This window comes from Echeneis naucrates, chromosome 24, assembly GCF_900963305.1.
Source record: "Echeneis naucrates chromosome 24, fEcheNa1.1, whole genome shotgun sequence".
Classification (NCBI taxonomy): domain Eukaryota; kingdom Metazoa; phylum Chordata; class Actinopteri; order Carangiformes; family Echeneidae; genus Echeneis; species Echeneis naucrates.
Window position 1 is genome coordinate 383,797 of NC_042534.1, and position 12,097 is coordinate 395,893.

The following is a 12,097-nucleotide window of genomic DNA, read 5'->3' on the forward strand; positions in this document are numbered from 1 at the left end:
ATGACCCATGACCATTCTATTATTGTAACCATGACAACAGAGATTGGTGTTTGAGATGTAGTAACTGTGGTGATGAAGGTGGATGGCCTGCTGATTAAAAACAGGACCAGCTCTAATGTGTCTGATCTCCAAGATGCCTAAACACAAAACCAGCCCTGACCCTGAAGGCCCGGACTCCTCTGATCCGTCAGAGCAGACCAGGTTTTAGCTCAGGCCAAACTCCATGTGATGGAAATAATGAGTTTTGACCACTTGGAGGCGCCAGTACATCCTAAATAAAACATAAAGCGACAAAAATGATCATTAATGTTCATTTTGAGGAATAAATAACTATCAAATCACTTTTTATCAAGAAAATGGACTCATTCTGCTGGATCATCTTCTCCTCTGAAAGTCTCACTGTCCGTGATGTTTCACTCATTCTGACCCAGTTTCTCTTGTTTGGATGCAACTCTGTGGATGATTTCATGAAGTTAAAACAAAGATTTGGTTTAAGCTTTGTTGACTCTACTGTTAATCCTCACCTCTGTCTTTGCTTCCCCATGTGAGGTTCATGTTACAGACTAGAACAAACTGTCTCAAGCTGCAGTTCATCAGTTCAAAAAAAAAAAAAAGAACGAGCTGGAAGGAAAGGCTGATTGGTCCATATGAAAGGCCACAGAGTTAAAGTACAATGACTTTTTATTCAAAAAGCTTTAACTGAAACAATCTTCGCCCCCAATAGAGGCAGACTGAGCAAAGTGCATTATTAGCCAGGTTTTGTGATATGTATGTTAAAGGCATTTCTAAATGGTGTTGAAACCAGCAGTGATTGGATAAAGCGCCGAGGCTGTGTAAAAGTCACAATAACATTCATAATTCTGTTCTCACCGTTCACCCACATCATGTTTGAGGTCAGCTGTCAATCAGCTGTAAAGGGGTGAACTTCCTGTCACTATGGTCTATCTGGGAGAAGCATCAATCTGGCTAGATTGTTTGCTGTCATTCAGTGGAGGTGCAGAGTTAATGTTGCACAGTCAGTAGTTTCAGCCAAATTGGCATCTTTTTGAAAAACCAGCCAATCATTAACTCATCCAGGTGAAACTTTACTTCAACCTCTGTACGAATTTAACTAGCCTCCATCTTTGGTCACATGCCAGGTCAAGATAACAAATGACAGAGAATACCAGTTCTGGTGATCTCTGTGTGTTTGTGTGATTCAAGTCATGTTACGTCTCCATCTGCAGCTTTCAGGAAGTATGGATCAGTGTTCATCGTGGTGGTGCTGGCTGGATACCAGGCGGTGAAGGAGGATCTGGTCAACCGTGCTGAGGAGTTTGGAGAAAGAGGCCCGATTCACATAGTGAATGATAGTAATGCCGGACATGGTAATAAAAGAAGAAACATCTTTTATCCTCAACTTCTTCATTTGTCTTATTTGTCCTCAGGTGTTTTATGGTCCAACGGTGAACGCCTGGAAGGACACGAGGCTTCGCTCTGACCTCTGACCTCTGACCTCAGAGACTTCAGGATGGGTAACAAGGCCTGTGAGGCCAAAGTGTGAGCACCTCATCCAAGTGTTTGAAAAGTCTGGCGTAAATGTTTTTGATGAAAAACTAAATCAGCAAGAAGCCAACTGATGAACTATCATCAGCTGCACAGTCTACGGCAGCACGTCTGAGGACAAACACCCAGAATTCACCTCTCAGGTGGACCGCACCAACAAGAACATTCAGCTTTCAGGCCTTCCATTCACACAGGTGTGATGTCACATGTTCCTCCATAAACCATAAACACACTGCCTGATGAAACATTTACAAACAGCTGTACAGCCTGTTCTCCTGTTCAGCAGGTGGATCACCACCACCAACGAGCTGCACAACATGATCAGCGCCGACAAGAAGCAGAACCTGTTGGACGATGTGCTCAACTTGACAGTCCCACTCAGGATCCACACGGGACCCTGACAGACCCACTCAGGAGGGTTAGCTGTGTGTTGATCTGGTTTAACATCAGAGAGCGTTCAGCAGTTAGTCTGCTGGTTCACAGTTTGTTGTTGATCAAATGTTGAAAAATCCGTCGTCACCACCTGAACTGAACAAAGGTGAACAGAGTCAGACTTATTGGGGGCGGGACTGTTTCACAAGTCCCGCCCACCAACAGAAAGAAGAGTCCAAGCTTTCTCCAAACACAATCTCAGACTGTCAGGAAGGAAGACACTTCATCAGGCCGCCCACAGCTCCGGTCTTTGACCATGGCGATAGTGGACTACATCTTCCAGACCTCCACCTCTGTGTTCCTGTTGTGGACTCTTCTGGTCCTGCTGCTGGTCTACCTAGCTTTGAGCTTTGTGCCCCCCCAGGAGGACCAGAAGGGACCTCCAGGGCCCAGACCTCTTCCCCTGCTTGGGAACCTGCTGCAGCTGGACCTGAAGAGACCCTACGAGACGTTGCTGAAGGTAAACACACTGACTGCTGGTTTTCCTCCGATTGAAGTGAATAGCTGTAACCTGCTGCTGCTCTCAGTTTTCCAGGAAATATGGATCAGTGTTCACCGTCTACTTCGGACCGAAGAAGGTGGTGGTGCTGGCTGGATACCAGGCGGTGAAGGAGGCTCTGGTCAACCGTGCTGAGGAGTTTGGAGAAAGAGACCCGATAAGAATTATGACAGATGTCAGCGAAGGACACGGTAAGACAGAAAAAATAAACAGCTTTCTGTTGCAGAATTTGTAAAATTGGTGCATTAGAGAAAATCCAGGAGCAGCTGAGGTTCTGTCCTAAAAGAAGAATGGATGAACTATTGTTCATCCATCCATCACTTATCATTTACAGAATGCTCATTAAACATCTTAGAACGCACTGAAAGATCACACACTAAAATAAACTATTTCAATATTTTCATGGAGCTTCAAACTGTTGAAGGAGTTCAGAAAAATAGGAGACCAAATCCCTGCAGTCTAACCAAAACAGTTTGGAGTTGTATGTTCAGATCAGAGTTGCTGGTTACATTTCACAATGTCAGTGATCTCCAGATTTGTTGATTCATGTCTGAATGTATTTTTCAAAGTCAGAAAATTTGAGTCTCAGTCTTTTTGTTGTCCAGATGTTATGTTGGCTTATTTCTTCACAGTGGGATGGATCTGTTTGGGGTCAGGTTACTGATTTGCTCTGCTGTGTCCTGCCAGGCGTTCTGTGGTCCAACGGAGATTCATGGAGAGAGATGAGACGCTTTGCTCTGACCAACCTCAGAGACTTTGGGATGGGGAAGAAGATCTGTGAGGACAAAATCATCGATGAAACTCAGCACCTCATCGAGGTGTTCAGGAAGTTCAAAGGTCAGTGTTGGAGCAACATTTCAGGATCCAGAAGAACCAGCTGGGATTGGAACTTTCTGTGCTTGTGTTGCAGGACAAGCTTTTGATACGAACCAACCGATGAACCACGCTGTCTCCAACATCATCTGCTCCATGGTCTACGGCAGCAGGTTTGAGTACGACGACCCAGAATTCATCTCTCTGGTGGAGCGGACCAACACGGGCACTCAACTGCTTGGATCTCCGTCAATTCAGGTCTCATATGAACCAAAGACTTTCTAATCTTTGGGGTTTAAATTATGATATTATTTCTAAATGATTAGCTCTTCAGATGTGGGCAAACTGCTCCCATCCTGATTTGAACCTTTTCACAGATCTATAATCTCTTCCCGTCAATTGGTCGATGGATCTCCGACAGGAAGCACTTCTTCCAGCTGTACAATGGCAACAAGAGAAAGAACCGGGAGCTGATCGGCCGTCTGAGAGAGACCCTCAACTCAGAGATGTGCCGAGGCTTTGTGGACGCATTTCTGGTCCGCAAGCAGCAGCTGGAGGTCGGTAACACCAACTAATAACTGGATCTTCAGATCATCCAACCATCTGGTTCCCTGGTTCCTGAGATCAGATACAAAGATATAAAGCTGCTTCCGTTTCACCGCTGGCCCGAACATTTGCTGCTAACATCATTTTATCCGAATCACTGAACCAACTGAAGCAATTAACCGTTCTCACACTTCACCTCACAGTTCAGGTCTTAGGAAATAACCCCTGACTAAGTCTTCTTTATGAAATCCGCTTGTGGTGAGCGAGAGTGGGGCAGCAGAAGTTATGATGTCATGTATTAACAATAATGCCACCCATGGAGTTTCACCCTGGGAATGACTCAGGTACCCATAGCCAACCAAAGGACGCAGAGTTTGTGTTGCTAGAGTAAAGGACAGGATATGGTTCCAACTGAACGAAATTCAACTCAGTCCCATTTATGTTAATTATGCTATCATAATTGATGTCAATTCTCATTGACACTAACAAAAACCAAATTCAACTCAGTAAACTAAACATTATTTGGGCATAAATGGTCAAAATCATACAATTACATCAGGAACCAGAAACGCCAAGAAGACCAAAGAAACCCACACAAAATCAATCAAATTAAAATAAATCGACTCAACCCCAATTTGGATCCAGGTGGCCGGTGGCTGCCAGCAGGCCGACACACACACACATGCTCCAGAGTGCAGACCCACGGTCCGTAAAGGCCACGGCAGGCAACGGTAGCAGCGAAGCAGCACAGCTCCACACCAAGCAGAGCAGACGGGGCTCAAGGCTCTGTCCATCAGGCCTACATACCGTCTGACCTGTGTTCACCCCCAGGAGTCATCGAGGTGTTGGGAGATCACTCAGATGGACGGGGGGGTAAGATCAACATCGCACCAGGTATCTAACATGGTGAAAGTCATGAAGCGCCAGCCGAACAACCACAGTAAAAATTCATCAGTGCAGCTACTGCAAGCAGTGGGATGTCGTAAACAGGAAACAAGGTGGCCGGAGGTCGTCATGGCCCAAAGCCCAGGGCCAAGAGGGAGCGAGAGAATGGCACTGCTCCCCTGCTATGGAAACAACACAGCAGAACCAATTACATCCACCCTGCTACATACTGACAAACGGCGTCATCATGAGGTCACCTGACCTCCTGCAGTCGTGTCACTCTGTTTGTTCCTGACATTGGTGAAATTTTTATTTTGCATTTACAGAAATCTGAAGGTCCCAACAATCACTTTCACAATGACAACCTTCTGATGACAGTTATTCAACTCTTTGGCGCTGGAACTGATACCACATCAACCACTCTGAGATGGGGGCTGCTGTTCATGGCCAAGTATCCAAAAATCCAAGGTAAGGAGCGTGAATGTGAAGACATCAACCGAAGACGGTTTTATTACAGAAGAGACTCCCTCCATCCAGACCAGGTCCAGGATGAGCTGAGCAGGGTGATAGGAAGTCGTCAGGTTCAGCTTGCAGACAGGAAGAACCTGCCGTTCACCGACGCCGTCGTCCACGAGACTCAGAGACTGGCCAACATCGCCCCCATGGCGCTGCCTCACAAGACGAGCCAAGACGTGACCTTCCAGGGTCATTTCATTAAGAAGGTCAGAAAAGAGTCTAAATTATTGACGAACTGGAGTTCTGAGCTGCTCCTCTACAAATTCTTTTTATGTTTTCAGTTGGTCTTTTTTGAGATTAACAAATGTGTCTGTGACATGTTGTCCTCAGGGGACAACGGTGTATCCTCTGCTGACCTCTGTCCTGCTCGATGAGACTGAGTGGGAGAGACCTCAGTCCTTCTATCCTGCTCACTTCCTGGACAACGACGGGAACTTTGTCAAACGGGACGCCTTCCTGCCTTTTTCTGCAGGTTTGTGAGTTCCAGCTTCATATTGTGTCGAAGTCCACGTCTCCTGGCAGGTGACCTGAGTCGTGTCCTTTGCCGTCCCTTCCAGGTCGAAGGGCTTGTCTCGGAGAAGGTCTGGCCAGGATGGAGCTCTTCATCTTCTTCTCCACCCTCCTGCAGCATTTTCGTTTCACTCCTCCACCAGGAGTCTCAGAGGACGAGCTGGATCTGACTCCACGTTATGGTCTCACACTCACCCCGACCCCACATAAGCTCTGTGCTGTCCCCTGTTTCTAAAGAAGGGGGGGTCTTCATTAAATTACAGATATTGTTTCATAGTAGTTGATGTGCTCGACGTCACACATATGAGGTCAAAAATAAAATGTAGATCAACCTGCTTTTTTGACTCCTCCCCCAGCAGGATGGGGTCCCACTCCCACTGGCTGCCCATGTATTTGAGTCATAGAGTCAGATATTCATGATTGCTGCTGAACCTCAAACTTGTAACTTAACTTTTCAGAAAGCAAATAAATCTTTTCAGCCAAAGCTCCTACAGGCTTTATTCTTTTCAGCAAGATGATACAAAGCGAAGACACACGAGAAGCTCAACATATGAAACGACCTGACAAACGCTTCAGATAAAAACAGATGAGCAAAAACTAAAGTTAATAAAAACAAGCTTCAGTTAGAGAGTTTTAAGCAACCTACTTCCATTTAACTGTCTCAGCCTGTTTGTTGCTGCAACACACACCACAGTCCTGTCCCAATTCAACAACTGTCTCACACACACACGCACACACTTACCAGAAAGGTATTAAGACACTAGGAAGTGTGTTGCAATGCCGGTTTAGATATTGTGTAACTTTAAATGGTAAATTCAGGATGAAAAGGCGTTTCCATCAAACCTGTCAGGGCAGTTTGGACTTGTCTCCGACTGCAGATATCAAAGAGTCCAAGCTTTCTCCAAACACAATCTCAGACTGTCAGGAAGGAAGACACTTCATCAGGCCGCCCACAGCTCCGGTCTTTGACCATGGCGATAGTGGACTACATCTTCCAGACCTCCACCTCTGTGTTCCTGTTGTGGACTCTTCTGGTCCTGCTGCTGGTCTACCTAGCTTTGAGCTTTGTGCCCCCCCAGGAGGACCAGAAGGGACCTCCAGGGCCCAGACCTCTTCCCCTGCTTGGGAACCTGCTGCAGCTGGACCTGAAGAGACCCTACGAGACGTTGCTGAAGGTAAACACACTGACTGCTGGTTTTCCTCCGATTGAAGTGAATAGCTGTAACCTGCTGCTGCTCTCAGTTTTCCAGGAAATATGGATCAGTGTTCACCGTCTACTTCGGACCGAAGAAGGTGGTGGTGCTGGTCGGGTACCAGGCGGTGAAGGAGGCTCTGGTCAACCGTGCTGAGGAGTTTGGAGAAAGAGACTTGACGCCCATTTTGGAGGAAAGCAGTAAAGGGCACGGTGTGTGAACTCACTGTTGACTGTTCAACCTCAACTTTTAGCAAATGTTAACAAGCTTCAGTTTAAATCAGCTGTTTCTTTAATGTGTACGAGGAAAACGATATTTTGTTTTGTTAAAAGTGAAAAAAGATTTTTTGTTCATCTGAGGTTTTGACACTGAGGGATGTTTTCTGTCAGGAATTTTATGGTCCAACGGAGATTCATGGAGAGAGATGAGACGCTTTGGTGAGGCTACCTTCAGGGAGTTTTTGGCGGATAAAAAGGCGTGGGAGGACAAAATCATCGATGAAACTCAGCACCTCATCAAGGTGTTCAGGAAGTTCAAAGGTCAGTGTTGGAGCAACATTTCAGGATCCAGAAGAACCAGCTGGGATTGGAACTTTCTGTGCTTGTGTTGCAGGACAAGCTTTTGATACGAACCAACCGATGAACTACGCCATCTCCAACATCATCTGCTCCATGGTCTACGGCAGCAGGTTTCAGTACGACGACCCAGAATTCATCTCTCTGGTGGAGCGGATATACGTTCCCATTGAACTTACAGGTTCTCCGTCATTACAGGTCTGCTAATGAAGACTTTTGGACTCTTATTTAACGTTGTGGTTTGAGGTCCTGATGAATGAACCTGTATCTCTATCAGCTGTACAACCTGTTCCCCTGTATCGGTCCGCTGGTCCCCAACAAGACGCGTTTCCTCCAACTGTCGATGATCAGTCAGAAGAAGAACCTGGAGATCTTCAGACATCTGAAAGAAACTCTCAACCCAGAGAAGTGCAGAGGCTTCGCAGATAAATATCTGCTCCACCAGCAGCAACTGGAGGTTTGGAATCACTTTCTGATCGTGATCCTGTTAACTGCCAGGGAAGAAACCTCAATGTGAACTTTGATTTGGCATGCCAGGCTCAGTTTCATGACTGCACTCTGCTGTCAGTTCATCAGCTGACTCATCAGGCCCTGGGGCCTCTGAACTCATTCAGCTGCAGTTAGTTCTCCCTTTGTGTTTTAACCAGAGCTGCCTGTTTCCCTCCAAGATTTTACAGCAAGCTTTATCCTATTACAGGCCTCTGGGATCACCAACATTCACTTCCACATTGACAACCTGGCGATGACAGTTATTCATTTGTTTGCTGCTGCAACTAATGCATCTTCAGCCTCTTTGAAATGGGGCCTGCTGTTCATGGCCAAGTATCCAGAAATCCAAGGTAAGGAGCCCAAAATGTCCACAGAGGTCAAACCAAGACGGTTTTGTTACATAAGCCTCCCTCCATACCAGACCAGGTCCGGGAGGAGCTGACCAGGGTGGCAGGAAGTCGTCAGGTGCAGGAAGAAGACAGGAAGAACCTGCCGTTCACCAACGCTGTCATCCACGAGGTTCAGAGATTTGCCAGCATCATCCCCATATCCATACCTCGCAAAACGAGCCAAGACGTGACCTTCCAGGGTCATTTCATCAAGAAGGTCAGACTGAACAGAACTAAGAATTACAACCTGCTCCAGAACAGCAGAACGGGAATGAATCCTGCTGTTATTGGACCATTTCCAGCCGTCAGTCAGAACTTTATGACCTCTGACTAATATTGTGCAGGTCATCAGACCTGTCAGAGGTCATAAAGTTACAGCACTGTTTCTGTCAAATATTCAGTCTAATTCATTCCATCTATCTTAAATTGTTCTGTTTCCTGAATCATCTGTAAATTTCTGCATTTTTTTAAATGAGTTTATTATCCCTGAAATTATCATTAGGCACGTTTAATGTCAAATAATGTTTTAAATGTAAAGTAAAAGTGCTGTTGTCCTCAGGGGACAGCGGTGTATCCTCTGCTGACCTCTGTCCTGCTCGATGAGACTGAGTGGGAGAGACCTCAGTCCTTCTATCCTGCTCACTTCCTGGACAACGACGGGAACTTTGTCAAACGGGACGCCTTCCTGCCTTTTTCTGCAGGTTTGTGAGTTCCAGCTTCATATTGTGTCGAAGTCCACGTCTCCTGGCAGGTGACCTGAGTCGTGTCCTTTGCCGTCCCTCTCAGGTCAAAGGGCTTGTCTCGGAGAAGGTCTGGCCAGGGTGAAGCTCTTCATCATCTTCTCCACCCTCCTGCAGCATTTTCGTTTCACTCCTCCACCAGGAGTCTCAGAGGACGAGCTGGATCTGACTCCTGTTGCAGGCGTCACCCTCATTCCCTCACAGGACATTAGTGCCGTCCCAGTTAGTGATTAGAAGGACAGGAAGTTGATCAACCACATTCTGTTGAACTGTAGCTCAAATGTTCAGATCCACGTGAAACAGGTAGAAAATAGTTTAATTTGTTTTGACAGTCCTGCTAAAATCTCAAAGCAGCACACAGTTACTCTGCAGTAACAGACCTGCTGAGGTCTCTGTAGTAAATTCAGGTAGTCTCTGTAAGAGTACATTTTTAAGAACATCACATGAATGTTAGGTCTATTAAAACTATCACTGTGGGTTGATAATTTATTTTGATGGATTCAATATCTATATCAGAATTGATGTCATTACTTATGCAGGCCACTTTGTCTGCTTTGTCTGATTAAATAAAAACAAAAAATAAACTTTTATAAGTGAGATGCTGCTAATGTGTTTCCACACCTCAGTCGATGATGCTGTCTCATCATCCGACCCCCCCTGTATGGACAGGGAGCAACACGACAGTTACTCACAGTAAATAATTCAGATGGACGTGAGCTGTTTCTTTGGGGGGGGGGGGTCACACTTGAGCAGCAGAGCTTTACACCAAAATAAAGACTGTGTCCGTCACAGGACACTGAGATTAAACAGAGACAGCCGTATAGTTATTATTCAGCAGTAAAAACATCCAAACACAATAAAACACAGACCGACAAAGACAGGAATCCAGACAATGTGCCGAAGAACAACAACAGTACAAATGAGGGGGAAAAGCTGAAAATGGAAATGTCACAACTCGTCAAATGGCTGACCCTGTCAGACCCACTCAGGATCCACACGGGACCCTGTCAGACCCACTCAGGATCCACACGGGACCCTGTCAGACCCACTCAGGATCCACACGGGACCCTGACAGACCCACTCAGGAGGGTTAGCTGTGTGTTGATCTGGTTAGTCTGCTGGTTCACAGTTTGTTGTTGATCAAATGTTGAAAAATCCGTCGTCACCACCTGAACTGAACAAAGGTGAACAGAGTCAGACTTATTGGGGGCGGGACTGTTTCACAAGCCCCGCCCACCAACAGAAAGACTCACATCCCGCCAGGAACACACACACTTCATCAGAACCATGGCGATAGTGGACCACATCTTCCAGACCTCCACCTCTGTGTTCCTGTTGTGGACTCTTCTGGTCCTGCTGCTGGTCTACCTAGCTTTGAGCTTTGTGCCCCCCCAGGAGGACCAGAAGGGACCTCCAGGGCCCAGACCTCTTCCCCTGCTTGGGAACCTGCTGCAGCTGGACCTGAAGAGACCCTACGAGACGTTGCTGAAGGTAAACACACTGACTGCTGGATGGGTCGGTTCGGGTCGGTTCGGGTCGGTTCCGGTCGGTTTATCGATCGTTATGAGTTCAGACTTCGGAGGACTCGAGGCTGCAGAATTCCAGTTTTTCTCGGTTCGGTTCTTCTGTCTGTTAAAGTCCTCAGTTTTCTAAACGAGTTAAAACAGAAACAACCGAGCGAACTGCCCGGACTGGCCATTTGGACCAGAGTCACGTGATCTGATCAGGTGGTCGTTTGTTTGTTTTTCTCCGTCCTCTGTCATCCTGGATACTTTTACATTCAGCTGATCGTTGGCTTTGTCAGACTGTTCATAAATGGTTCTGGTCACGGCTCTGATCAGCCTGGGCCCCGGACAAGATGAGCTTCGATGGCCCTTCTGGACTCCGGACTTCAGAACAGAAACCAGCCTGGCATAGCAACAATTAGGAAGAAAACAAATAATGCAGCTTATATAACTATAACTAATATAAATATTGCAAAAATCTTTTCCACAAATATGTTCCATAATTTAGCCCAGTTCTGGGCCCGGGACAGGTGTCCATGTCACTGATTCAAGAATTTATTTAAAAATGACTTGATGGTGACAACGTGGTCTTCCCTTCCCCGTCTTTAGCAGGAAGAATTAACGCCAATAAAATGTTTCTTCTTCACAGCGTTCTTTACAGAACTGAACAGATACATATCCACCTTTTATGAACAGAACTGAGCCACCAATTAGGAAGGCGTGACCGAACCAGGGCAGCTGACCTTCATGACCTTACATATTGGACATCTGACGTCCCTGAACATGGAACAACAGGAGCTCACCTAACTCACCTGCTGCCTTGGTGTGTGTTTCCCTGCCGAATAGTAAGCGATACCATATAAATAATCCGGTCGTTGGGGGCTCTCTCCGAATTTGGTCACATCCTATTCCGGCCACCCTCCCTCACAAATCCAGCGCTTAAACAGTGAAAAAGTAGAAGTAAAGGATTTCTTTGAATATTCGTTTCATTTGACTTTCTGAAGGCGCATCTTCAGATATCATCCCCCCGCACACACATTCCATTTTACATAGTAATATGGTTTTCTTTGTGTTTGTGTCTGTTGTTTTGTGGCATGTGTGCGGTCGTTGATGTAATGTTTGGAAATCTTAATTCATCGAACTGAAAACTCAAGATCCTGGAGGAGAGGGCACAGATCGTATCTGCCTCGAGCATATGTCACCAATGAAAAACCTCTTTTTAAAACTAAAAGAAGCCTTTTCCACTTGAAAAAGATGAACCTTTAATCAAAGGATCCTGGCTCTGTCTTTGAATGCGTCTGTTATTTACATGCCCTGTCACATGACCGACAGCAGCAACAGGGTGAAGTTCAACCTGAATAAATGAATCTGCCTGTTCTGTGCTTCTTTCTGGATCCATTAAAACCAATAATATGATTTTTAGACCTGTCCAGCATTCGTTGTTTCTCCTGATTAGAGTT

General features: G+C 46.0%; 2 protein-coding genes across 2 annotated transcripts; both read left to right on the forward strand.

The window, feature by feature from the left end:
* Positions 1–2,033: 2,033 nt before the first annotated feature.
* On the forward strand, positions 2,034–6,112 carry LOC115038060 (cytochrome P450 2K4-like). The gene is made up of 9 exons (XM_029496882.1): positions 2,034–2,437; positions 2,505–2,667; positions 3,164–3,313; positions 3,387–3,547; positions 3,667–3,846; positions 5,047–5,188; positions 5,258–5,442; positions 5,567–5,708; positions 5,794–6,112. Exons 1-9 carry the CDS (start codon positions 2,234–2,236, stop codon positions 5,979–5,981), a joined length of 1,515 nt encoding a protein of 504 aa, XP_029352742.1. The 5' UTR covers positions 2,034–2,233; the 3' UTR covers positions 5,982–6,112.
* Positions 6,113–6,606: 494 nt separating this feature from the next.
* On the forward strand, positions 6,607–9,835 carry LOC115037809 (cytochrome P450 2K1-like). The gene is made up of 9 exons (XM_029496554.1): positions 6,607–6,921; positions 6,989–7,151; positions 7,329–7,478; positions 7,552–7,712; positions 7,792–7,971; positions 8,212–8,353; positions 8,425–8,609; positions 8,952–9,093; positions 9,179–9,835. Exons 1-9 carry the CDS (start codon positions 6,718–6,720, stop codon positions 9,364–9,366), a joined length of 1,515 nt encoding a protein of 504 aa, XP_029352414.1. The 5' UTR covers positions 6,607–6,717; the 3' UTR covers positions 9,367–9,835.
* The last annotated feature ends 2,262 nt before the right edge of the window (positions 9,836–12,097 follow it).